The sequence below is a fragment of the Pogoniulus pusillus genome, chromosome 22, assembly GCF_015220805.1.
Source record: "Pogoniulus pusillus isolate bPogPus1 chromosome 22, bPogPus1.pri, whole genome shotgun sequence".
NCBI classification, from domain to species: domain Eukaryota; kingdom Metazoa; phylum Chordata; class Aves; order Piciformes; family Lybiidae; genus Pogoniulus; species Pogoniulus pusillus.
The window spans coordinates 20,498,854-20,526,679 of record NC_087285.1 but is presented as its reverse complement, the minus strand read 5'-3'; the positions used below and the strand labels follow the sequence as shown (position 1 = coordinate 20,526,679).

General features: G+C 46.4%; 2 protein-coding genes across 4 annotated transcripts in view; both read right to left on the bottom strand.

The window, feature by feature from the left end:
* Nucleotides 1-14,539, bottom strand: part of COL23A1 (collagen type XXIII alpha 1 chain) — a 222,820-nt gene extending 208,281 nt beyond the window's left edge. Inside the window, 4 exon segments of the mRNA XM_064162148.1 lie at nucleotides 8,939-9,008; nucleotides 12,986-13,338; nucleotides 13,341-13,448; nucleotides 13,451-14,539. Coding sequence (XP_064018218.1) covers nucleotides 8,939-9,008; nucleotides 12,986-13,338; nucleotides 13,341-13,448; nucleotides 13,451-14,021 — 1,102 coding nt within the window. The 5' untranslated portion in view covers nucleotides 14,022-14,539.
* A 2,506-nt stretch (nucleotides 14,540-17,045) lies between these two features.
* CLK4 (CDC like kinase 4) lies at nucleotides 17,046-27,826 on the bottom strand. Of its 3 annotated transcripts, XM_064162138.1 has the most exons (13): nucleotides 27,704-27,826; nucleotides 24,937-25,094; nucleotides 23,687-23,912; nucleotides 22,403-22,493; nucleotides 21,940-22,006; nucleotides 20,264-20,380; nucleotides 20,007-20,173; nucleotides 19,808-19,902; nucleotides 19,081-19,210; nucleotides 18,743-18,825; nucleotides 18,183-18,262; nucleotides 17,484-17,571; nucleotides 17,046-17,400 (listed from the first exon to the last, which is right to left on the bottom strand). In XM_064162138.1, the coding sequence occupies exons 2-13, from the start codon at nucleotides 25,086-25,088 to the stop codon at nucleotides 17,263-17,265; spliced, it is 1,434 nt and encodes a 477-aa protein (XP_064018208.1). In that variant the 5' UTR covers nucleotides 25,089-25,094; nucleotides 27,704-27,826; the 3' UTR covers nucleotides 17,046-17,262. The 3 variants fall into 3 exon arrangements, with proteins under 3 accessions (XP_064018208.1, XP_064018209.1, XP_064018210.1); XM_064162139.1 differs by lacking the exons at nucleotides 22,403-22,493; nucleotides 23,687-23,912 and having other exon boundaries at nucleotides 27,704-27,825; XM_064162140.1 differs by lacking the exons at nucleotides 22,403-22,493; nucleotides 24,937-25,094; nucleotides 27,704-27,826 and having other exon boundaries at nucleotides 23,687-23,724.

Genomic DNA, 27,826 nt, shown 5'->3' with positions numbered 1-27,826 from the left:
ACTACTGGCTCAACAAGATGGCTTGGAGATACAGTAAGTACCACACCAATAAAAGAGTCAGTTTTCAATAACCAGGTCTGCAAAGCCAAGTCACTGCTCACAGGATCACAGGCTCACAGCATATTAGGGGTTGGAAGGGACCCAAGGAGATCATCCAGTCCAACTCCCCTGCCAGAGCAGGACAATACTACCTAACACAGATCACAAAGGAACACATCCAGACAGGCCTTGAAAGTCTCCAGAGAACCACAACCTCTCTGGTGAGCCTGTTCCAGTGCTCTGGGGCCCTTACAGTAAAGAAGTTCCCCCTTGTGTTGAGCTGGAACCTCTTTTGCTGCAATTCACACTCATTGCTCCTTGTCCTACCCCAGGGAGCAGTGAGCAGAGCCTGTCCCCGGGGTCCTGGCAGCCTTCAGATACTTATAAACATTTATCAAATCCCCTCTCAGTCTTCCCTTCTCCAGACTAAACAGCCCCAGGTCCCTCAGCCTCTCCTCACAAGGCAGTGCCCTCCTGTCCCCTCATCATCCTCATACACCTCCACTGGACCCTCTCCAGCAGATCCCTGTTCCTCTTCAACTGGGGAGCCCAAAACTCAAGGCACCATTCAAGATGAGGTCTCAGCAGGGCAAAGTAGAGGGGCAGGAGAACCTCCCTTGATCTGCTGGACACACTCCTCCTAATACACCCCAGGATCCCATTGGCCTTCTCAGCCCCCAGGGCACACTGCTGTGCCATGGGGAACTTGTTATCCACCAGGACCCCCAGGTCCGTGGGTGGTGTTAATCCAGCATTTAAATAAGAAAGAAAGAGGAGACTCACTCTAGGTGAGTTCATGAGCACTGAACCAACCTGCTCTGGGAAGGCAGCACTGAAGGGGCTGGCAGCAAAGTCTATCTGTGCCTAGATAAATGTCTTCATATGTCGAGGCAAAGATAAAGTTACCCAGAGCCTCTGGCAGAGGATATGGTCATCAGGTTTATTTTTGTAGCTTTCATTACACTCAAAATAACTTTGGCAGACTTAGAAAAAATAAATTTTCAAAGCCTTCCCCCCCCATTGATGTCACCAGTTTTAATTAATTTTTGCTGAAGCAGTCTCAAGATGAATGCTGCTGGCAAAGGGCTGGCTCCTGGTGTACTGCTCGGAGCCTCCATTGTCAAACACCAGAGCCGCACCAAATGCCACCAGCATGAACCTTGCTGCTGTCTCACTGGGAGATGGCTGCAACCCATCTGCCTGCACTGCTGGTTATGACCAGGCTGCCTTTTAGTTCAGCTCTGGATGCATGTCAGAGGCACTGCCAGCTCCGGGAGCAACACTGGTACCATGCATGCTATTTCCTGCCTCAGCATGTTCACAGAATCAGCCAGGTTGGAAGAGAGCTCCAAGCTCAGCCAGCCCAACCTAGCACCCAGCCCTAGACAATCAACCAGACCATGACACTAAGTGCCCCAGCCAGGCTTTTCTTGAGCACCTCCATGGACGGCCACTCCACCACCTCCCTGGGCAGCCCATTCCAATGCCAATCACTCTCTCTGCCAACAACTTCCTCCTAACATCCAGCCTGGACCTCCCCTGGCACAACTTGAGACTATGGCTACATCTAGCACTTAACGCCACCTTGGTAGGACATGAAATGTCACTGCTGGCTGATGCCTTCCCTGGGGCTGCACACCATAGGGAGCCTAGTTTGAGAGCAGTCCCCAAACTCCCAGAGTCCATCCTCCCTTTGCTGCACACCTGGCTGCAACCTGCTACTCCCTCCACCACCATCAGTTCCTCAGCAGCAGTGCAGAGCCATGCCAGAAGTGATAGAGAAAAGCAAGCCAGTGTGAGCAGAAGTCCCCCTGACACTGCCATGACCTATCTGGCTTCTGCCACAGTGCCAGCAACCCTTTCCAGACACTCAGCAACCCACAGGGCCATGAGGGGGAAAAAAATAAATCAATCATTCCTCTACTTCCAAGAGGGACTTTGGGTTCCTTCCCCCTTGCCAGCTGGCACCCTGCAGCACACAACACATACATGAGTTGTACAGCTGGGAGGAAATGCCAAACCAAGACTCCCTCTCCTCTATTTATTTCCACCTATTGCAACTATTCAAGCAAACAACCTCTTGACCCATATGGGGTCAACCATATGGGCTGACCCACAGGTTTCTATCAAGAGAGTACTGAAGCCACAATACAACTCCCTCAGCAGAGCTTTGGGGTCCCCAAAGATGAGATGGGGGCCAGCACTCTGGGGCAGCTGCTTCCCAGGACCTTGTGTAAGGTGGCAGAGGGTGTCCCTGCCCATGCCAGTAGTTGCCAGGAGAAGGTGGCTGGCGGCTGCCGCGCATGTGGCGTGCAGACAGAGCTCCAGATGTCCCTGGGGCCTTCCACAAAAATCCAAAGGGGACTGGGGAACGGTCGCCAGGAAGGAGCTGATGGAAGGTAGCCAGCAGTAATTTCTGTGCTCAAAGAGCAGCTTTCCAAAAGCTGCTAAGGTCTGTGATCAGATCAGATGTTTGGAGGGGTAAGATGTGAAAACACGTTAAAGAGCGAGGAAGTGCCTGCATCTAACCAGCACCATTTGTCACAAGTCCTCCCCAGCCACTTGCTCTCTGTTACTTAGATGCTTCAATGCTCATTTCTTTACACTCTGGCACAGCTTTTTTCCATGCAGGAGAGAATTTTCCCTCTAAGTTCAGGGGAAAAAAAAAAAAAAAGCCCTGCTTATACTAATACTGCAATTGTAACGTCCCAGCCTCCTGCAGGCAACGTCACCCAAGAAAGTAAACTCTGCTGGACCAAAGCGACTGGCAGGGTGTGGAAACCAAGGCAAGGAGGATTTAGGAAGCATTTTAAGACTTGAAGATGTTATAAAGCTCTTTGCCTCATTCTAAATCAGACAAATGACAGTGAAACAACTGAGTTTTAACAGTTTCAGTAGGTGGAGAAGCATGGCTTGGAAGTGACAGTAAGGAATGCTTTAGATATTTCAGAGAACCACAGAATGGTCTGGGTTGGAAGGGACCTCCAAAGGTCATCCAGTCCAGCCCTCTCTACAGTAAGCAGAGACATCCTCAACTAGGTCAGTTAATGCAAAGCGACTCAGGCAGGCAGAGATCACTAACTTAAAACAATAAATACTTGCTTCCACTGCATTTTTTTTCCTGTATCTACTTCATTATCCTGAAGGACTCACGACTCAGAAATGCAGTACTACAAACCCAGATACCAGAGAAGTGGAAAAAAGAGAGCAAAACCAGTGAGCTGCTATCACACCAGGGTGCAAAACAAAGAGGCAGAACCCAGCGCATCCCATTTGGCCTGCTGGAAAACATCTGCCGTTTGTCAGGACTACAAAGCAAGCAGAGCCCTCTCCTCCTCCATCTCTAGCAATTAGGGAAATTCTGCTGTGCTAATTACCTGGGGAGACAAGGCAGGGAGAAGGCAGATAGTGAGTGACACTTGAAGACAACACATGCATCAGTAAAAATCAAGCAGACACTTCACATCGCTGGGGAAACCACAAAGAGGACCCTGCCAGACTTCCACGGCAAGCTGGGGAAAGAAAAGTTTATCCTCACGTATAAAGTCTGGGTGAAAATATGAAAATGCTACAAACAAGAAGAATAAAAAATACACATAAATAATAATGAGCCCAGCAAGACCTCGTGGAGTTGCTGAGTCTGCAGAGGTGGTGGGGATTTGCAAGGAGCAGCTTCCCCCAAGTACACATGGTTTGAATTGCAGAGAAGTGGAGCAACTCCCACCCCCACCCCAGTCCTGCAGCACCGATCTGCTCCTCCTGCTGCCAAGCCATTATTGGGAAATATTTGTCACATATTAACTGGAACATCAGATTACTACACTCAACATTTAACACTCTTTTGTAGCAGATACATACGTTCAAAAGCACATGACACCGTCTGGGTGCGAGCGCAAGACAAAGGCAGGGATGTGCATCACCCCAGCAGTCGGGAAACGCGGAGTTAAAGGCTCCCGGAGTGCAAAGCCTGCAGGGGGACTGCTAAGTTAAAAGGCACATGGAAACACAACCCCTACCTCAAAACGTGCAGTTCGAGGGCATCCCAAAGAACTGCAGCTTTGCACACCCCCCAGCCTGCAATACAGCAAGGACCAGATGCAGGCCAGGACATTTTCTACAGGCTGGGGCTTAGGATCATAGAATTAACCAGGTTGGAAGAGACTCTCAGGATCATCCAGTCCAACCTATCACCCAGCCCTGTCCAATCAACTAGACCATGGTACTAAGGATCATCCAGTCCAACCTATCACCCAGCCCTGTTCAAGCAACTAGACCATGGCACTAAGGATCATCCAGTCCAACCTATCACCCAGCCCTGTTCAAGCAACTAGACCATGGCACTAAGGATCATCCAGCCCTATCCAAGCAACTAGACCATGGCACTAAGTGCCTCATGCAGTCTTCTCTTGAACACCTCCAGGGATGGTGACTCCACCACCTCCCTGGGCATCTTGTTTGAAGCACTTTTTCTTAGTGGGTTTAAGAGGTTTTTTGTTGTTTGCTGTCAGGCTTTAGCATGGTGCATTCAGCATTTTGACTTTGTGAAGGAGCTTGTCACAGACCCTGGAGACCTTTGGTGTTTCCAAAATCAAGCAGGGAGCTTGGATGATCTATGTGGGTCCCTTCCAACCCCTTACATGCTGTGATCCTGTAATCCATGTTTAACAAGAGCCTTTTGCACTTCTGGTTTCAAAAGACTGTTCTTAAAAATACAAAGAGAAAAAGGCAAAAAAGAGACTCTTTAAAAAAAGAAAAAGGCAGCCAGAGGCTACACAACTGAAACCCAAAGTGTTTGCAAGCACAACATCTTCATCTTGCTTGCAGCCCACCTCCAAGTGCTCATCAGGTCTGTGAGCAGATCAGGTTTTTGAAGGGGTAAGGTCAAACATGTCAAAGAGCAAGGGAGTGCCTGCATCTAACCAGCACCATTTGTCACAAGTCCTTCCAAGCCACTTGGTCCCTGTTACTTGGATGCTTTGATGCCCATTTCTTTACATTCCGGCATATCTTTCTCCACGCAGGAGAGAATTCTCTGGTTTAAGTTCAGGGCAAAAATAAACAAATCAAACCTGCTTTTGCACCTCTCATTTCAAAAGACTGTGCTTAAAAACACAAAGAGAAAAGGCCAAAAAAAAGAAGACTGCAGTTTTCGTCTTGCTGGCAGCCCACCCCCAAGGGCTCCTCAGCTGAAGGCTGGCCTGAAGGCCACACAAACAAGTGTCCCCGCACCTGCTGCGTTTTATCTTGCAGCAAAGGCTGCATGAGGATCCCAATGGAGAAGGAGACTGGGGACAAGGGGCCTCTCTGCAAAACAGCCTAGGCCTGGCTGAGGGAATGACAACCATCAGAATACTGAGCTGCTGTTTCACAGTGAGCCCACATATGGGGACAGCCTGTCCTGTGGCCGCCTGACGCCAGCGGCACGCAACCGCCGCGCTCTCGGTCCCCGCAGCTGGAGGGGCTGAAAGGCCAACATTCTGCACCCCTCCCAGCCCACCCTTGCATGGCACCTGGGAGCCCAACCTGCAGGTGGCACAGCTGCCCCGAACCCCCAAGGCTGCTTTCCTCTCCCTCAGCCACAGAAATGCCCCGAGCCACCACGGAGCCAAAATAACACGAAGCTGTTGTCATCCTCTCCTCAGCGCTTTGGTTGCATAAATAAAGCCAAACGATTCAACTGAAAGCAGCCTTCAGATGCTGGGAGCAACTTCAGAGGCACCTCTCCACAGCATCTCCAGCGTCAGAGCCAGACTAGTAGTTTTTAGAGCCTTTTTGTTTAAAAAAATAGGACTGTTTTTCGTGATGATTGAGATGTTTCTGTGGCCCTGGTGAAATGGCCTGGCCCCCTCTGCTGGCCACCAGCCCCAGCCCCACTGCCCCTCTGCCAGATCCCCACAGCCCTTCCTGCCCCTGAAAGCCCAGAGGGTCCCATAGAATCACAGAATGGCAGGGGCTGGAAGGGACCTCAAAAATCATCTGGTCCAGCCACCCTGCCAGAGCAGGATCACTCAGAGCAGATCACACTGGAGCATATCCAGATGGTTCTTGAATATCTCCAGAAAGATATTCAAGAGAGACAACCCTCCTGTGTAGCCTGTTCCAGGGCTCTGTCACCTTCACAGGGAAAAAAAATTCTTCCTCAGGTTCACATGGAACCTCCTATGCCTCAGCTGCCATCCATTGCCCCTTGTCCTGCCACTGGGCATTACCCAGCAGAGCCTGGCTCCAGCCTCCTGGCACTCACTCCTTACATATTTACAAGCATTAACAAGGTCATCCCTTAATCATCTCCTCCCCAAGCTAAAGAGCCCCAGCTCTTTAAGGCTCTCCTCATAAGGAAAATGTTCAACTTCCAAAATGTTCAACATTTTGGAAGCCAAGCTGCTTTGTAACAACCCACTTGAGCCCCATTGCCAAAGAGGTGATTTAACTGCAGAGCACAAAAGCCCCAAAACAGAAAATGAGGCAGTTTGGGAGTTCATTTGAGGGGAGTGGTAAGGGTTTTTTTTAAGGAAAAGGTGTTATCTGTCTTGTGTGCTTTACAAGCACTGATTTAGAGCTTTGCTGTAGTCAGAACAAGAGTGAAATGAGGCTCAAGTTAAGTGGATCATAGATGTCCTGTCCCTAATGGCTTTTAACGTACAGCAAGACCATTTTATCAAGGCAGCCCCCCCAAACCAACCCACATCCCCTCAAATCCCAATGAAACCCTACACTGACTCACTTTAAGGAAAAAACAGGGCTCTAAAAGCAAGCCCTGTTCACAGAGCAAGCTCCGAGCATACAGTTTGCTCCTGCTACTGCCCACATCTGCAAGGCAACTGAAAACAAACTAAGGGAGTGACCACACCAGTGTGATGATGGAGGCAGCACCACCACCACCAGCAGCTATTTGGTGGCCTTGCTTTAAATCCAGTGATAAGGACCACTTCTTCCAAGCTTAGCAAGGTTTGTGGAAGAGGAAATCTTCCTAGCCCATGCATTTAGGATACCCACCAGGATGCAGGAGCAGGGCTCAGATTGGGCTGCTGACACTGGCCATGCTGCCTGCCTCCACCTGTATGTGGGCAGGATTGGCAGGATCTCCCCATCCTCTCCACGGAGGGGATTTACTTTGTCCTTGGAGCTGCTCTCTTTGGTGCATGGAGATGAAAGGAAGCTTAGGTGTTCGTTTGCAACCTAACATAGCTCTGCAGCAAATGCCAGTGATGGCCGCAAGCTGTTGGGATGTTTGCAGGGCAAAGTCTTCAACTACAAATCAGAAGGCAACTCAGCCTGTTTTGGATTGATTGTTTGTTTTTCAGGAGAAAAAGTGGATAAAGAAAAAATACATGCAAAGATTCCTTTGATTTGCTCAAAACCAGCTGAAAGGCTTCCTGCCAGCTCAGCAGCACAGCCTCCCCTCAGCACAGCACTTGCTTCTCCAACAGCAGTGGCCAGGAGCAGCCATTAATACCACAACATTTGCTACCCACCAGGAAATCACTTCACCTTCCTTTGGCTCACTAATTACTTTGACATTTGTTACTAATGACTGTAATGAGCATTTCAGCAGCACGTGGGAAAACCTTCCCCCTCCTCTCTTCCCCCTCATCTCTCAAACAGAGTGACTGGCAAAGTCAGTGACCCAGAACCAAATTGGGACTTTCCTGGCCACAAAGGAGCCTCTTCAATCCCAATTGCTTTCTGCAGAGCAAAGGAAAAGCCTCTTGACCACTTAAGCACACCAGCAGTGCCCTGTCTGCACAGATCAGAGCAAGACGCAGCCTGCAGAGCCGCGTGAAGCTGACGGACATGGTCTGGTCTGCTCATCAGAAAGGAGAAATTAATTTGCCCACCAGTGCCTGAAAAGCTGCAAATAAGCATGATTTGTGTCTCAGCTGATGGGGTTTGGTTACAGGGCCGCGAGGCACACAGGGCGAACCCACAGGAGCCTAACAACCAGCAGCTGCACGGCAGCACATGTGAGAGCATCATCAGTGAAATGTTTCTGAGGTCATTACACAACCTTAAGAGCAAGGCCACCTTTTTTGCCCTGCGAGTGTGGGCACATTCTGGCAAGAGTCACATCCAGGATGGCAGGAAAATCTGAGGCTGCCCATTTGCCTACAATCTAAGTTTAGGGTTTCCTTCTCTAAAATCACAAGTGAACTACCTGCTGCTTGCAAGGCTTTGCAGCAGCCTGTGAGCTCTGCCCCGTCAAAGCACCATACATCTCTCACCCATCTTTCTCTGCTTCTGTGAAGAGAGAAGAAGAAAGAGAGGGCTCGAAGTGCCTCAGCCCAAAGCCATTCATGCCGCAGGGAACAACAGCAGAGCACTTGAGGGAACGTTCCTAGAACTGAGACGCCTTTACAGACCCATCCGAGCAGTTTATTGTTTCCGAGGAGCATGCACTTCCACAGCAGAGCAGGAAGTTTTGACAGTTTAAGAAGTTCATTAAACTCTGAGAGGAAATTTAAACAATCGGCAGCAGCTTTCCTACAGCAAGGCAGCAGAAGTTGCTGCCCTCCTAGCAGGCAGAGAGGCTGCAGCTTTCAATTATCACACTTGCATTAAACCCCACTGATTGTGTTACTGCTTCTAAATTGTTTTGGCCTAACACTCCGGGCTCACAACCGAGCCGAGCTATTTGCTCTTTTATTCTTATAGCCAAACGTTGCTTTTGTCCAAACCTCAAACTCCTTTATCTGTAAGCAGGCCAAAGCAAAGCAAGGGAAGAAGTTAACGGTCTCAAGCACAAGAGAGTGCTTTGGCTTGGGAGAAAAAAAACCCACTTAATGCACTTCTCTTGATACTGAGGAATACAGAAATTAGGAGAGAAGCTCAGCAGTGTTGATCCAGTGAGTAGGCAGCTCCAGGGCAGTCTGGCACTGGCCGTGGTGGTGTTTGCACCTACCTGGGGGGCACATGCAGTCCGAGGGAGCCTCTCTCGCCGTCCGCAGCTTTGCTAGTCCTTCACCCAGCTTCTGTTTGGAGGAGGAATAAAAAGAGCCACTTAGAGAATCATAAAATCATTTCAGTTGGAAGAGACCTTTAAGATCAAGTCCAACCGCCTATTTTATTCTATTCTATGACACCATCCTGAAGTGCTGAGTCTAGTCTGGGTGACTTCATTGTATGTGGGAGGTGGTTAATTCCCAAACCATCACAGGAGCACAGAGAGGTCAGCACTGCCAGTGACACCTGAGTGCTCACCCACTTCCAGGTCTACCCAGGGATGACTGTTTGCATCTCCAAGATGAAAAACTCATCAGTGGGACAACCAGAACACAAAAATGCACAAAACTAAAGCACCCTCTACGTGGCTTATTGCAGACAGATGTGAGCACACTCTGCCTGCTCTCTAAGCCAACCAAAATGTTCGTGCCTGCAGTTAGGACGCTGCCAAGCCTAAGTTAATAAGCTCTGATGACAGGTAAGTTATATTAGTTCAGGCAGAGTGCTTTGTGGCTAGGGCAGCCTGGAAGGGAACATCTCATCTTCACCTGCAATCATTGCTCTCAGTGCTCCAGGAATTCCCTGTCTCACCTGAGTGTTTACCAAGAGAGGAACCAAGGATCTGACACCTGAAGTCCTTACATTTCAAAGAGAGAAAACCCAAGGTGCTTGTTGAATTCAAGGCGGGGGGGCCCAGACTTGAATTCTGTACATCTGACAGCCCAGTCTGTGTTCAAATATTTGAACACTGTGGATTACTCAGGAATTAGGCTACCTGTGAATTAGGTTCTTTTCCCTTTATTCTGAGGATTAAGTCGGTTTCTTTGTTGTTGAAATCACATGCGTTCCTCTCTAGCTGTTTGGATGTGATGCTAAGAGGTCGTGAACGCATCAACATGGTTTCACAGCGCCTGACAGAGAAGTTTTCCTAAATACTACAATGGTCCCACTGCCTTCTGCAAAACATAATCTGTCCTTGAGAAAAAGTGGCAAGGAAGTATTTGGAGAGGCTTTTCTGGCAGCCTCTTCCAGCCTAAATGTCACAGAGTAGCTCATTTTTTAATCTGTTTACTTCTGAAGTAATCCAGTTGATGAAGACGCTCGAGGAAATGAAACTAAGCTCTTCCACCCTCTTAGTTCAGCAGGCATCAGTGGGGACAGCAGAGGAGATCTGAAATCTGGAGCGAGTCCTCTGTTCTCCCACTGAATTGTTCTTGTCATGAAACTGATTAATCTGGACACTGTCTGCCTACTGCGGACAATAAATCCTTTGTGAGCAAAACGGTTCAGCTTTGTTTACAACAACTGGATGCTTCTATAATCCTCCCGTTCACATCTCCCCTCCAGCACAAAAGCTACACACTTCCAGTCGGGGCTTTTGACACGGAACAAGTGGAGATGCCACCCCACTCGAATCGCGCTGCTGGGAATGCTTTGGAGGGCATCAAAGGAGGAGCCTGCAGCACATCCTGCTACAGGACCAGCCAAGAGGAGGGCAAAGTCCTGCCATATAAAATCAACAGTTTCTCCAGAGTTAGACAGATGCCTGTCAGGGGGCCAGAAACTAAACACTAGTTGTCCAAATTGGCTTTCAGTGCCTCAACTACACACTCGTCCTTCCTCGATTATTTCCTACCCTCTTCTACTTGCCAAACATTCAAATAACACTAAGAGGAACAGAGCTCAGCCTGGTGGTGTTGCATTTACAGCTCTGCCATAAATTACAGCAGCACCCCCCCAGACTGGTATGTGGGGTAATGCTTTTGGGGCAGCGACAGAGAACAAAGTGCGTCGGGTCAGGCACAGAGAGCGTCCGGAGCTTTGGTTTCACTTCTGAAATACTGTGGTAAACTTCAAACGAGGACCCACACAGAATGTAGCAAAAAAAACCCCAAAATGCTTGACCCCAGGCATCACTTGATGTTCATGGTGCTGGAAATATTCTCTCACTCTCCAGAAAGCCTCAGCAAGAACAGAAGCTGCCCGGTGAGTGAGCAGCCTTTTGTAATGGAGGGGAGCTTGGTCAGGAAAAGGACTCCTTCTGAGGCTTGAACATAAATCAGTAGGTTCATTTAAACTGACTGTTAATAGACAGCACAATCATTACCCTGCATTCCCTGACTCTCTTACCCCTATCAAAATTTGCTGTCAGTATTGACAAGAGTTTGGTTGCACTGAAGGTTTCAGCAAGCTCACTCTTGCATTAGAAACCCAATCATGTGGGTTTGCTTTATTTCCCCCTCTACAAGCTCCATCTGAGCGCTCCCAGTACAAAACAAGCTTTCCACACTTAACTAAATCGCAGCAAGAGGCTGCACATGATCTTAGGCAGTGCCACAGAAACCATTCCCATTGCTAAGCACATTTATTGGAGTAATTGGAACAGAACCACTACCACGACTGGCAGGCTAATTCCTGCCTGGTGAACTAGACGTTGTGACTGCCCCTCACCGGCACCCTCCTGGTCTGGCGTTCAGCGTTTTCACAACAATGCTTTTTAACGTTTCCCTCCTATCAAGGCTCATCAATGCAACCCCATTTCCAGGAGAAGGGACATGCCCTGGCGGTGCCAGCAGTGCCCTCACCGTAACTCCGACAGCAACACGCAGCATGAGGAATTGTCTCTCCACCCCTGCAGCGCTGTCTCCATCCCCCCCGCTGCATCCCCAGCGCTGCTCGCAGCTGGAGGCTCCGCACACGAATGCATTTTTGCACGGCTGAGGTTTCACGGCTATAAATGACTTTAATGCCGCCCCGTGTTCTGCACCCCAGTCAGGCCATTAATGAAATCCCAGTGTAAAACCTTCCCCAGATGTCAGAATCGATCACTCGGGATAGTCCCGCGGCAGCCCTGTAAACCCGGCGGAATCTTGCTGAACTTTATGAACTACTGCTTGCACAAAGCCAGCAAACCAACTGCAGGACCTTCAAGTGAGGGAAGGGAGCCCTTCCCGTCCCCTCTTGACTGTAAAACGCCCCAAACCCAAAGACCAGAGTCTGAAAAAATATAACGCTGGGATCGCGCACAACTTCTCCCAGAAATCTGGTTCAGTACAGAGAAGGATTTGGTTTAAATGATGGAGAGTGGTCTGGCTTAGCACTGGAGAAAGGCATAAGCGAGGATAATTGCTCTCCATAGAATCAACCAGGTTGGAGGAGACCGCCAAGCTCATCCAACCCAACCTAGCACCCAGCCCTAGCAAATCAACCAGACCATGGCACTAAATGTCACATCCAGGCTTTTCTTGAGCACCTCCATGGATGGCGACTCCACCACCTCCCTGGGCAGCCCATTCCAATACCAATCACTCTCTCTGGCAATAACTTCCTCCTAGCATCCGCCTCAGACATCCCCTGGCACAACTTGAGTCTGCATCCCCTTGTTCCGTTGCTGGTTGCTTGGCAGAAGAGACCAACCCCACCTGGCTATTCTTCAAATAGGAGAAAACTTTCAGTACGGAGATTTTTACTGAAGCATTTCAGAAGACCATGGGATTGGAAGCAACTGGTCGCTAGTCTCCTCTACCCACCACACACCAGTTCAGCACTGCGGGACCACATGATACTCCGTGATAGACAGCCCAGATAACAGGGATCATGTTCATAAGTTTCTAACAAGGAAATTATATTCCATTACATCCAGAGATAAACGGTATTTAAGTCCTCGGGTTACCTTCGCCAGGGAATAGGCTGAGGGGAAAAGCCCTGTGTTCTCCATCTAATGATGGATAATCCCCTTTCCACCTGGGGCATTTTCTCTTCTCCGTCAGGCGGGTTTGCCACGCCTCGCCCCACACACCGGTTAACGGTAAACGGCAACAAAAAGGGGGGGAAAGCGTGGTACGTTCTTCCGAAGGAAAAGCCTCTGACACAGAGCGAGCCCTGGGACCCCCGCGCTGCTACGGGACACAAGCAGCCTCCCCAGCCTTCCTGCGCGCCTCGGGGCGCTGCCCGGGCGGTGGGCGCTGCTGACCCGTGGGCACTACGTGTTCACGCCGCCACTCACCTCGCGGAAGAGCTGCTCCACGCGGGGCTGTAGCGCGTCCAGCAGCGGTCCGTGTCCGGCGGCACCCCGTTCCTCCAGCGCAGCCAACCGGCCCTGCAGCTCCGCCGTCTTGGCGCCCAGCAGCAGGCAGACGGCCACGGCGGTGAGGGAGAGGAGCAGGCAGAGGGCGGAGGTGGCGGTACCCGCCGCGGCGGCGGCGCCGCTGCCCGCACTCATCGCGCCGCTGCGCGGGGTCCCGCTCGGCTGCCGCCTGCCTGCCGCCGCCGGCGCATCCAGCGCCCGCCCTGTGCGCTGCCCTGCGCGCCCCGCCGCGGAAGTGGAACCGGCAGCTGCGGAGCGACTGCTCTCCCTCCGTTCGCCCCGCCAGCCCGAGTCTTAAACGGAGGAAGCGGGGGGTGGCGGCTCCCCCGCGCTGGGGAAGGGGGGATGCTCCGAACGCGGCCCGCCGCCCCCCGTGGGGGATTACGATGAGCAGATCCCACCCCCGCTGCCCGGCCCCTCTCCCGCAGGGACCGCTCCCTCTCCGCCCACCCGGGGTTCTGGCGGTGAGGGGCAGGGCGAGAGTCGCTGCGGGGCACGGAGAGTTTCGTAAAGGCGCGGGGGCGACCCCGGGTCGGCCGCCGGGGCGGGCAGCGGCCGCGCAGGACAGCCCGCAGCGGGGCAGGGGCGGGCGCGGAGCGGGCGCCCTCCAGCGGGGTCGTGACGGCCGGAGCGGCCCCTCCGTGCCGGGCCAGAGGGTACTGGGCTGCGGTATGTCCCTGCGGGGACGCTGAGCTGAGGAAGAGCTCGTCCCCTCTGAAGCAGCGGGGCTGCAAGAGGTGTCAGCCGCGCGGGATTTGGTTCTTTCTGTCTTGCATCTCCCGCTGGGGCTGTGATCTGTTCTAGGAAGGGACCTCGTCTGCAAAATGATCTTCCACCACACATTGGAACTCAGTGATTGCACAGTAGTGAAGTGAGCCGTCTGCAAACCGAACTGTGCTAACACAGAAACAGAGTAGCCTCTGGCCTTTGCTGAACATCCTCCCCTTTTCCTCATTACAAACTCTTCACTAGCCTATGAAACATCCTTGGATAACTTCATGCCTGCCTAGACTCTAAACACATGGTGCACAAACCCAAACGTGCTCTTTGCCTCCTGGCCATAGACTCTGCCCTGATGAGTGAAAGCCAGGAAAGGCTACTAGGAGTGGTGTGTGTTAACAGGAGAGCCAGAGCCAAACTGCCAGGTGAGACGCAGACATTATGTTTTTTTTGCAGCAGCAGCTATAGCCAAACCAGTTAGCCAGGCAAAGCTGTATCATCTGCTGTTTCCTGCTCTCATTCACACACCTGAAGGTACAATTAGGAAAACTCCACTTTTTTCGGAGCAACTTCCTTACCTTCTCCCTCCACTCTCCTTCCTCTGAGGCTGCTAAGACTTTGCTAACAAACTCCGTGGGATTGGTTACCTCTTCACAGTATCATCACTTTGAGGAGAGCTTGTAGAGTGCAAAGCATCGTGTTGCAGAAGTATGTCCACAGAACCTGAGCCTTCCTTGCAACTGAGATACTTGGAAACTGTAATACAAGGAAAGACTGATCACTACTGCAGCAGTTAAGCTCTGTACCTTAGACTGCTAAACCCCTCCCGTGGTCTGAGGCAAACTTGTCCCCTGCCTGCCTCAGCCGCTGAACTTTAGAAACTCTGGCTCACTGTCTATGCTTCAGAGACAAGGCCTGCTCTGCTCACTTGAAACCAGCTTCACTTGTCCTATCAGCTGTGGTCAGTAACATGTGTAACTGTCCCATTATGGACATGCTTGCTGTTGGTTTGCCCAGCTGAACTCTTTGTACACACCTTATTCTTAAGGTACAGTAATAAAACCCTGAAGTGCAGAGCAAAGTGTGAATCAATCCTGCAGTTACCACCAGCTACAGGCAACCCGAAGCAAACATAATGACAAATTACACCATCACACTCATGTGCTATGTAAATAAAACTCTCATCGCTGGTAAAGACCTGAGCCTTGAGGGCAGCCCAGATGCAGGAGAATCCAGCCCCATTCCAGAGAGATCCCTGGCTATGTGCTGCCTCACTAGGGAGTCCATGGGCCTCAGATGCCTGCTCCTTCCATCTCAAACTTCTGTATGTGCTGCAAGACCTGCAAAACTACTTGGCAGATCCCTGCAGGTGCCTGATCAGTCCTGACAGTGCATTTTTCCAAGTGTGCTAGGAGAAGGAAAGTGAATTTAAGCAGTTTCTAAAATACAGACATTTCCTTCCAGCATATATCTCCTTCAGAGAGAGCAGAACCTTTTAGCAGCTGCAATAAGGAAGGCTTACAGTCCTTAAGCAAGAGGACTCAATCTTTCCTCCTCTCATTTTGACACAACTGTTTTATAGTTACAGTTTTATAGTTATAGCAGCACATAAACTCTTTTTCCCTCCATCTGCCTTCGATTTGCATTGCTTAGCTGACACACTCAGCCAAGCCCTTGCTTCACTTCTGAAGGTAAGGGAAAAGGTGAACAAGGGAATTCACTCCTGTCCTCTGCAGTCCTATCAAGTTGACCTGGATGGTGCCAACTGTTAACGTTTTGTGTCATACAGAGAAGAAACAATGAAGTGAACATAAACATCCTAGGACTGGAGGTGCTTATAATGAGACACAATCAAGCCCAGGAGATGGCACTGGTTAGTGAGCTTTCAAAGCCTGCCCCAGCTCTATTCCACCCTCAAGTCAGAGATATGCATGTCCAGAGCCTCTTGCAAATTAAGCCTCCTCCACATCAGTGGAACAAGGACACCAGCCTAAAATCTTGCTTAGCAGACTCCCATGGAGCTGAAACAATGTACTGTTTCCTTAAGAAAGGTTTGCATGGTAAAGCCAGGATCAAAATGCTTAAAACTTGCTTGCTTCATCTACACTGGCAGCCTGAATGTACCGTACCATGGAAGCTTCCTTCCTCCTGCTCAGCAAGCCCTCCATACCATGTCAAATGCATTAAAAGTCCAAGAAATCATCGATTTAGATGTGGAAAAATAAAAACTTAAAGTGCAGAAATGGGGCTTGGAAAGCAGCACCATGTCCCCACAGCATTCTCCTCACAGAACAGCCAGGTGGACGCTTTGCTGGATTAAAAACTGCCTGAAGAGCCAGGCTGAGAGCTGGGATTAATGGAGTTCAATGCAGCTGGTCACCAGCAGGGTCCCCCAGAGCTCGGTGCTTGGGCCAGTTCTGCTTGGTATTTTTATTGATGACCTGGATGAGAGGAGAGAGGGCACCACCGGCAGGTAACACTGAGTTGAGCATGAGCGTTGGGAACAGCTCAAGACAGGTTAAACCGATGGGCTGAGATCAGCAAAACGACATTTAACAAGGCCAAGTGCTGGTTCCTGCCCTTTGGTCAAAAAGATGCTAAGCAACACCACAGCTGGAAAGCAGCCCAGTGGACTTGGATCTGGGGGTGCTGGTGGACAGCTGGATGAATAAGGGAGCAGTACAGCCAAGGTGGCCAGTGGTATCCTGTCCTGTTTCAAAAGCAGTGTGTCCAGCAGGAGTAGGAAAGTGATTGAGTCTCTGTACTGAGTCCTGGCAAGACCCCAGCTTGAGCAGTGTTCAATTGTGGGTGCCATAGTATAAGAAAAGAGATTAAAGGCTGATTTCCAATGAACTAAAATAGCACTGAAAATGTGAAATGCCACTTTTAGGACCTTAACAAAAAATTACAGCTAAATGCCTTAACAATGAGGCAGGATCCCAGAGAGAATTGATCAGAGCCTGTTACACACTGTTTAACAGCACACCTGGGGGAAAGTGACCCACAAGAAACATCCACTTACAGCACAGAATTTGCAGCCATAGTTCAGACTACCACAAATTTTACACAGCATGATTACATACCCTTAGCCCCCAAGTCTTTCCATAATGGTTAATAAAAGGAAGCTAGTTAAAAACATGTACTATTTTCAAAACTCCTCCAAGCTAGCCCAGACTCCTTCCCTTGGGTGAGATGCTTAACCAGCCCTAGCTGCAGAAGGGCACAGCTGCAAGAAGAAAACCACTTTTAAAAACGAAAATGACTCTCAAAAAGGAAAATCACTTTTATTTTCACTTTGATACCCATAAGACTACAACTGTTCAACAAGGTAAACATAACAGTTATACAAAACATATGGAAATATTTACAGACTTAACTGTACAAAATAATTTAGAGTTTACAAAAGCGCCATGCAACCTCTGATGACTGACACAGTCAGGGAAATCTCCGTGAAGAAGCATAGAAGACCTTTGACTTTATTTATTTAGTGGTTCAAAAAAAGGATGCTGCAAGGCCTCATCAAGAGTGATTCTTTTGGCTGGGTCATACTCCAGCATCCTGCGAACCAGGTCAAACAGACGCTGATGATCTGTGTCTTGGCAATGCATGAATTCCTGGTGGAAGAAAAAAAAAGAGCATTTAGAGAGATCTTCCACAACTGCAGACCTAAGAGAATAATCAAAACGTGGTCTCCTACCTTTAGAGGCTTACAGCGTCTCCTAACGTAGCGTCCTGCAGAACTATGCTCATCCCAGTCCAACTGATCGTGGTGGAAATAATGCTTTCTGCAGCAGGACAAGGAAAGTAATGCTAAGGTAGTGCCAGGGCATGACATCAGCAGACACCTTTAAAAGAAGTTCTGAAACTGCACAAGAGAGTTCCGGCATCTCCTCTGCATTCAGGAGCCAACAGCTCCTTCAGCCAGTATTCGTTTACAGACCTGTTGCTTTTATATTGCCAGATAGAGAGAACAAGGCCCTCGGTGTTCCAGTCAAAGCAGCCCCTGAAAACCTATTTTCCATTACTGACCTTTTTAAAGAGACTGATGTTTCCAGTTGTTCCTAGAGTACAACTTGGTCTCAGCTGGTTCTTTATTCTCAGTTTAAAGGAAAACTGGTGTCTAACACCATACAGACTTAGCTTTAAAGACTTAAGGACATTCATACCCTGTTCAGGAGGTTGGCATTTTGGTTGCTGGCAACGCAGACTAACAACAGAAATGAGGACTATTACCAGCTATTTAATTCCCCAAAATCTGCCACATTTTTTTGCCACAGACTACAAGGTAACAAGAAGCCTGGAAGTCTCTGTTATCTTCAGAAGCTCACAGCTAACAAACTTCAGGATTTCTCTAGCAATCAGAAAAGATTACTTACTGCTTCTATAATGAACTTACCTGGATTTCTTGATCATGTGAGTTGGCAGAGGCCCCAGTATTCTTTCCATCATTGCCAAGTGTTCTTTACTATCATGTGTCTGGCAAAAAGCAACGAATGCACTCGTCAGATTATTCTACTCTCCACCGCTTGGTAACAACACTCATCTCCAGCAAATGGCTTCTTTGTAGGACTGTAACAGTATCTTTATACATTAGCACTTTAAAGATTACACGGTGCAGCTTGTTCTGTAACACTTTCCATTGTTAAGAGGGCTCCTGAACAACAGGGTTCATAAACCAAGTTTTGTGCTTCCTTCACTCATAATTCTAACAGTAACTTCAGACTCTGGAAGGGCTTCACCATCCAGCGTCAGAATAGATGCTCTTAAAACAGTGTGAAGGGTACAAGCAAAAGATCTCATTTCCATATGTGCATACTGTCTTTGCAACCTCATCTATGCAATGCTTGAAAAGCCTGTGAAGCGGTGCCTTTTACAGTAACAGCTAAGCATGTGTGATTTAAAGATCAACATAGATAGCCTGTAACCACAACATTAAATTTAACCATGCACACGTACCTGGAACACTGTAAATCCAAGATAATACTCAATTAGAATACAACCAATACTCCAAACGTCACAAGGCTGCGACCAACCCAGTGCTGCAAAAAAGGCAAAGTTTTGTGTTTTACTTTTTAATGTGTTCTCAAAATTTGTAACCCACAAAGCAAGTGCCCAGGTTTTATATGTTTACTGAGGCCCATCTTCCCCCTCCACACCTCTCTCCAAGCCCTAGTGGAAGTGGGAAAGGAACATCTCTGGACTTTCATTTACTCTCAACAATCAAATACTCCAGTTTATGAAGTAAAGACATCTGAATGAACTGTCATTAACTAGGTAGAAAACTATTCACTGACCTAAAATAACCTCAGGAGCTCTGTAATGTCTGGTAGACACTAATGTGCTGTGATGTTCATCATCAAAAGTTGCACTTCCAAAATCAACCACTTTGATGTCTGTGTTTTTTAAAGTGCGCTCATCTCGCTTCTGCAAAAGAATCAAAGTGCTCTTTGTCAGCATTTTTTAAAAGCATGCTTTGACAAAAGGTATTCATCACATTTTCTTTATCCTCAAAATACCAGCTTCATGGAAAATACTGAAAATTATATCTACTTAACAACACTCCTTCCAAATACATCAATTGCTATTCAGCTCAAGCTCTAGGGAAGACAAGCTGGTAGCAAAGTGATTTCATCTGAACATTCAAAAGCAACCGAGTCAGGACTGACGAACCGATCATTTATAACTGTCAGGCACTTCAGAATGCAAGACCTAACATTCCTCTGCAAATGGGATGATTTGAAGAAAAGGAATCAAACAGCCTAAGAAACACAGAAGAAGAAATCTGGCTAAATTCAAAGCCATTAACATAATGCTCTCTGTGAACGGCAGAACCTCAGTAACTAGCAATCAGATTAAATATTTTACCTTGATTCAGAGCGAAGTTACTCAGTAGACTAAGTTAGCATAGCTAGAAGAGCACAAGAAAGTCTTAAGAAACATAACTCTGTAACTTGATCTTTTTACAGAAAAGTTCAGCTACAAGTAGCCCAACTCAAGTTGGGAGAAAAAGCCCAAACTTACCATTTTGGCATTGTACTTCACTATGTAATCAGACTCCACAAATAAGATATTTTCAGGCTTTAAATCTGTATGAGTGAGTTTATTATGGTGCAGAACTACAAGGAGAAAAAAAAACAGACAGTATTCCACAAATTAATACATTAATTTCCTTATGAAGGAAAAAAAGGCATATTTGACAAAAGCACTAAGATTTACTTACAGTTTATAGACTGACAAATTTGATAAGCCATATTTCTAATGTCGTTAATATGAAATGGCAGAAAGCTGTTTTCTTTAATGAAGTCGTAAGTACTAAGTCCCAGTAGCTCAAAAACAATGCAAACGTGACCATGATGATCAAACCATTCCAGCATCTGGACACAGCGGCTTTGAAAAGAGAAGAAACAAATCCTCACTTTATTGAATCATTATCTCCTGCAAATCTTGAGTATGCCAACTACTTAATGTTATACTTACAAAGTGCTGCTTGGATCCATGTTGTTTAAGTGTTCTAACACCTGTATTTCTGACCGGGCTGCTTCTCTGTATCTACCAACATTTTTCACAATTTTAACTGCTACATGCATTCCCCTCCTTGAAAGAAAAGCAAAGCAACACAAACCAAATTAATGACTACTAAGTACCTACAACCCCCAAGATGTTTGATTTTATTAGAAGAAATACAGGAAGATTCAGGGTCATAGAGAATTATGAGTTGGATTAAGGGAATCTGACTAATCATGTTGAACTTAATCAGAAATGTTTTTAGGAAGAAATACAATACTCATCTTTCCTTTATCAAGTATTCATTTGAGTATATGCTACATTATCTCTTTCTCAGACTTATCTATGGTAGATTAAGCATCAGGAATCCGTCTGTAACATTATTAATAAAAAAACTAGCAAAGTTCTTATTTGAGGAAAGTCCTGTAGCTTGCACAACTTATTCAGGCTCTTTTCCAGTGCTCCCATGGAATCAAGGGAACTGAACAGCTCCTGAAGTTTAGACTCCTTGTATTAGCAGACACTGGGCTGCACTCAGTACAGAATTCACACTTTAAGGCGTTACTTCAATGGGATGTTGATAAACATAATTCATTCCATCCCATTCACTCTTAGGACATTTTTTAATAGTCTCTGTAGAGCTATTTGGACTCTAATGATTTAAGAAAACTGCCCTCACAACACAATCTCAACAGACCTCTTCTGAAGAGACATACTTGTGAAAAACTACTAGACCCAAGACGCAGAACTGCAGAAAAAAATAAAATTTGGTTAAAATAATCTAAGTTTTACTAACAGCTTAAAACTCCCAGCACACAGATTTTCTTCACTGCCAAACACGCCATCACATGGCAGTGGCCACATCACTGAACAAGGACCGATCACTGTGCGTTCAGAGTAACTTCAAAGGACAGTTTGATTATGGAGTGTGAGGGAAGAAATTTATAGCGTGACCAATTCCAAGCAATTATTTGCACTAAGAATCAAATTCACTTTCTAAGCATCTCACTGTACATCTTCTAAAAGTCTCCCAAATAAATTCTGCACTGTTTACACCCTATTACATTCTCTAGTTAGGGCAAAGGCACTTGGAGAACCAACTAAAATCATAATGAAGCAGAACATGGTTCTCCCTCTTTAAAAGGGTCAGATGACATCTAATCAATGTTTTGCACCATGTGATTATGGAGCCTGTGTAGGAGAAAAATAAGTACAGTTAAAAAAAAAGAATTGTTGAGAGAAACCCTCTCTGGTCAGATGTTTCCCAAAATGAATGTGGTTAAGGAAGTTTGTTACAGACAGATCCTCAAAACCAACATATTTCTCTGTATATCCTCTTGTATCAAATCAAAACCATTCAAAGGCCTTTCACACAAGGAAAAAAAAAAAAAAACCAAAAAAACCCACCCATGTATAGTATAGCAAGAGATGACTGAAGAACTTGAAAAACTATCAGGGACAGATACAGTATCACCTCAAAAAATCCCTACAAGTAAATAAGCTTATGAGGTAGCTCTCAAAACAAGCACAATTTCTTTCCTAAATATACTGCACCACTTCATCTGAATTGTGATGTCCTTTTAAAGGGAACACCTCTGAGCTAAACTGTGTTTTTGGTCACGAGATCCACTTACAAAATCAACACTTACATATCATGATCAATGCACTCCACGACTTTTCCAAAGGCTCCTTCTCCTAAAGTCGCAACAATTTCATCTAAAAAGAACAAACACAAGTTAGAATTATAAAACTACTTAAACAAGAATGAACACTATTAATGTAGATTTTTAAATGTGCCATTACAAAAGCATAGTTACTTTAAATCTCAGCATCTGAATGCATTATTTTATTGGACAGGTATCATGAAAACAGTTAGCCAAAAAACTATCTCTTGTCCTATTCTCCAGATTCAAGTTCATTAACTAATTGGAACTTTCTGAACACAGTATTTAAATTCTACAGAAAAGAAGATATGCAAAAAAACAAAAAAGCACAAAAAAAACAGAACAAAAAGAGCAATGAAGATTTCTTTAGCCCCCCTCCTCTGACATACTATTCTAAACAGATTTTTTGCTGAAAAGTTTTTAAAAAGTGTTGAAAAATGTTCTATACATCTTGCTCTTAGAACGTCTCCACTTTCACAGATCAGGTGACCCTCCTCATCATCCTCTACACTCCTGGATCTTTTCCTTCGGTGACTCTTCTGGAAACGGCACCAAGATCGTCCAGCCAATCAATATATCAGAGTGAATTCAGGGCAGAATACGCAATTCATTCAGCGGGGAGATATTCAGGCATTCAGTTACACACCAGGCCACGACAGTTGGCAGGAGCAATTTCAAATTCAGTCCCCAGAAATTCACAGGGCACAGTTTATGTTACAGAAGAAAAACATGGCAAGGAACAGATTTTCAGATAAATACTTAAAGTGACAAAGCAACAGAAAAAAACAACACAATTTTGTCTCTCAAACAGTGGTTTAACTGAAGACAGATTAAGAATGCAACACTGCTATTACTAATACTTTGCTAGCAAATAGCAACAAACAGTAGTTATTTACATACCTAAGCTTACAGTCAGGGAAAACGTTTTTACTTTTAAAACATATTCTTTATATAATCTAAACATAAAAAAAATTATCAAGTAATTTTACTCCCCTCATGTTTAGAGAGAAGAAAAATTACTCTGAAGTCCTGAATTTGGATTATATAACCTAACACATACTTGCTGTTTGATATTGCACAAATGTGACGTAAACCACCCGGAGCTGAAGATGTCAGTGGGCACCAGGCCAACACTGAAAATTTCAGCGCATGCCTTCAAAGGTGGCAAGCGACAAATTTAACCCATCTTCAGTAAGACATTAGCTGCCCTTAGCCAGACAAGTGGCTCAAAATTGCCTGGAATCAGGTGTAGAGCTGCAGAGCTTGTTTTTACCAATTTATCAGACATGCATTGTGTCATAGTTCCAATTAAGCTTCCATTAGAAAGGCATGCCCCTTTAATTAGTTTTAGTAACAGGATGTATGGCAGAACAGTCTATCTGAAAGCACGCACTTCACTGTAAGAAAGTGACAACTGTACTTGGTAAATATCACAGTTGCATGTTTTCAATTTTGAATTTTCTGATTCATCACAGTGATCTTAACTACCAGCTACCTACATTCCCACTGCATAGGTAGTACTGGTGACAATCCCATCCCCCACCCAACACTGATCCAAAAGCCAAGTAAGAACACACATTCATATGCTCACAAATGGGTTCAACTACAAATCCTTTTTTAATAATATAGGTTGTTTTTTTAAGTACTGTGACCAGGAACTGAAGTTCTAGCACTCACTTAAGAAGTCTATTACCACTAATTCATTAATAATAAAGTTAAAAATTACTCATACCGAATGCGATTGGTGACTGGAGCAATGATGCCTCTTATGCTTCCTTTTATGACTACTTTTCCTGCTGCGACCAGAGGATTTGCTATAGTGATGATGGTGACTCTTTTCATAGTCTCTGTGATAATGCCTGTGGTCATACACTTCACAGAAGTCATTTCTGTATTCCTCAACATATCTCCGGTCATGATGGTCTCTTTCATTTATGGCTCTATCGTCCAAATAATGACTGAAAATATATTTTAAGTGAATGTTCTCCACTTCCAAATACTTGAGGTTCCAACAAGATAAGCGACTCAAGTTGAGTTACAGAGTTACATAGTATGTCTTTACACCAAGAATGTTTTCTAATGGACTCCCTCCCCAAAAACAGTGGAGCTTTTGTTGTTACTTTATTAGGCATCTAAACGTTGTCAGTCTCAAATACACAGCAGCCATCCACATGAACGACATATAACCAATCCACAGTCTGCACGGTAAGTAAGTTCAGACTCAAAAAGGAGAAACACTTCCTAAAATAGCCTGAGCAACTCAGTTACAATCTCCAAAGTCACAGGATAAAATGCTCTTGGTACAGCAACAATCCCCTTTTCTATTCAAAAGTGTTAAAAAACATCCTGGAGACTGAGAGAAGCAGCATCGTACTTAGTGTTCTGCATTAAGTACTGAAACCCTCATGAGTGTCTTGATCAGGGATCTTCTGCACAGAAAATACTTTTAAGAGAGCTGCTGAAGCAAAGAGCTCTTCTATTTCTGTACACCTACCCCACCAACATTTTATAAGCACTAGTATGAGCGCTCAAGAATTCCATGGGATCTTCTTCTCAAGGAAAAAGCCAGAAAGATGGATCTCTCCAGTAAAGCAGTGTGAGAGAAAAGGCAAGCCACCTCCAGAACAGTAAGAGAAACCCATACTTACCATTGTATTACACGACTAAACAAACCTCCTCATCCTTTTCCTGGTATTAGAAGGAAAGGCACACTTCACTTGGAATTTGATACTGAATATATTCAATACCAACTCTTAGCTGAGAAGAGTGAAACTAGTAACATTTACTTGTTTTTATTACAGAATTTCTATTTAATTGTTCTGGTACTGTTATAACAAAATCGACTACCTTTTAAGGTAGTTTTAAGTGAGCCAAAGCTTAAGGAAATGAAAACTTTGGACATTCAAAAACTCTTATCCTGAAAAAGTATTTGTTTTAGATATGTTAAGAAACATTAGCACTACTCAATTCAGATTCTTATACCTTTCTGAAATGTGATTTGGTTTATAGTGCTTGCTTTCTGGTCCACTGCTGTGAGACCTCTTCCTGCGCTTCCGGCTGGTGCTGTGCTTTCTTTCATCCCAGCTCTTTCTGTCCTCCCATTCAGGACAATGAGATTGTTTTGAATGCCGCATCTCTCACTAGAAAAAAACAAAGCAAACAAAACCACATAAAAGATAAAAGCATTGGTATTTGTAGATCCAAGTTCACTACTATAGTCTGATCAAGTATGACAGAGGTAGAAAGAACCATTTCCTCAGCTTCCCTCGCGTATTCCTTTGGTTTGGGAGAGACAGTTTTCTCATCCTAACACAGCAACGCTGTTATGAAACACAAATCACAATTAAATAGGCCAACTCATCTCCACTTAATAGCTTCAAACATGTCATTAAAGCCTGTTTTAAATAAACTCTCAAGTGACTAACTATAATTATTTCCTGAATCTTCTGTTGGAGACCTTAATCTTCAAACACCTTCTGACAAAACTTGGATTTAGTTCTTCACACTGTATTGGACACGTATTACTATAGGAAGGAATGCACAATCAGTCTGAAAACTCTCACAGATGTCTATTTAGGCATCACTGTTACACAAACGTATTTTTCAAGTTTTAGCAACAATCACAGGGCACTCTGACGTATTAACACACAATTCTATAGGAGCTACACCACAGAGATCTGAGTCTTATTAGCTTGAGTATGCAGGGGTTTTAGAGTTCAGCCAATGGCTGCAGACAAAATCCCCAGGTTGTGCTGCTGCATGTTAAATGCAGGGATCTTCTGCCCGAAACAGGCACAAGCTCAACTGAAAAAAAGGACAAGTACAGCTCTAGAACTAAGTGTAACAAAGCCAACCATTGTTTGATTACCTTCCTGTCACGACTTTTTGAAAGTAAGAACAAGCCTACATATCTATTTCAGTATATTCTGAAGAATTAACTCAACGATAAAAACCCTGAGGCAAGCCATGACAGGAAAAAAAAAGTAGTTTAGAAACAGAGACAGCACTAAATGATTGTGTAAATTTACACGGAATATCACTGGCTGTCTCTATGCCAACTGCAGGCACTGAGAGGGAAACTTTCAGAACACGTAAAAGGCATTTTCATACTTGTGACAGGCTGCTAGTTAAAATAACCACACCACACTAAACACCTGCACCAGTATTTTTTTATAGAAACCTGGTTTTAAAACACAAATGTAACACAGAGTGATAAACTGTGTAAAAGTAAGTGACTGCTTACAACCTTTTAGTCAGTCATGATTTAGGTCTTACAAAAAAAAAATCTTATATTAATAAAAAGTAGAAAAACTAATGTATTGAAATGACAAACAACAAGGCCTGTAGGATCAAGACAAAATTAAAACCACTTAAGTGCTTCATTTATGTGCCTGAATTTATTTTCTCACTCGGTTCCAAAGCCACTTTCATGTATTTTCAACCTACATAACTCAAGTTACAAAAAAACACTCACGGTTCAGTTTTTCTGCTTTAAGGTGAAGAGCTACACACTCGGCTACAGGTGGAACCTAGCATTTTACTTGTGATTGCCTTCTTCTGGTATTGCACCCAATGGGGAAGAAATGACTCTCAAACTCACACAATTACTGGAATGAAGGAGGAAGTTGCACATTTTGTCCCCGAAGCAACGAAATAAAGGCAAACGTGGGGGAAAACTGCTAGAATCGGTCTGCGCAAGTCACGATGTGGCCGCAACCCATGTTACAGGAGCCACCTTAACGTTTCCGACTGTTAGGCCCTCCCTCGGAATTTGTGCACCGAAGCACTTATGTAATACCGCCAGCTGACGCGAGCATATGCATTCCTATAGTACGCCGTCCTAATCCATATCACAGGTTGTTTTCACTCCCACATTCGGCTACAAGGTTTCTCGAATTGGAGTTACGGTGTTTTTCCTAAGAGCCAAACACGCAGCGCCTCAGGAAGGCCACAAAGGTGCTGCCGTAAAATGCCTACACAGCGTTCTGTAAATGTCTCCCCTCAAAAACTTGGCAGGCTCTACGGATCGGAGCGGGTCAAAGGCTTACTCCTTTGAGATAACCAAAGTCCGCCGAGCCAGGCCGATCGGAGCGCCTTGGGTACAGGCCCACCGAAGCAAAACCTACCGCAAACGAACATTACTCCAACCCAAAGCCACGGATGCCACTTCCACGCGGCCCTCCCTCGGAAGGCCTCCGGAGCCGGCGAGGGCTGAGTGGAAGGCCTCCGGAGCCGGCGAGGGCTGAGTGGAAGGCCTCCGGAGCCGGCGAGGGCTGAGTGGAAGGCCTCCGGAGCCGGCGAGGGCTGAGTGGAAGGCCTCCGGGAAGGCCTCGTCTCCGCTGCCATTTGGGCAGGCGCCAAACACCTCCGTGCAGGCGAGGCTGAAGAGCCGAGCTGCGCGGCCCCCATCCCTAAAACACTCGCCACACATGAGGCCCCGGTCCTAGCCCAAACATCCCCTCCCGTCCCCCACCGCCTCTGCAGAGACCCTCTCCGCCACACGAAACTCTGATGGGGGAAGCCTTGTACCAAGAACCCTTCCTCCTTCGCTAATACCTCCTCAACCAAGCCCTCACGCAGATCTCTACGCTCATCCTGCTTCCCGGGTCGAGAAAGCGACGCGAACGGCCCTCCCCAGCCCTCTGCGCCCCCTCCGCTGCCCCGCTGCTTTCGGCTCCCTAGCAAGCTAAAGAAGAAGAAGAGCAGACTTTCCAAGTCCCAGAAAGAAAGCCTCCTCTCCACCACTTACAGCTGAAAAGAGAGGCGAGCGAGGGCCGTGCCCGTCCTGCGCACACGAACAAAATGGCGGCCGCGGAGGAGCGCGCAGACACCGCTGCCTCCCGCTCTCCCTCTCGCGGCTCTGTGCGCCCTG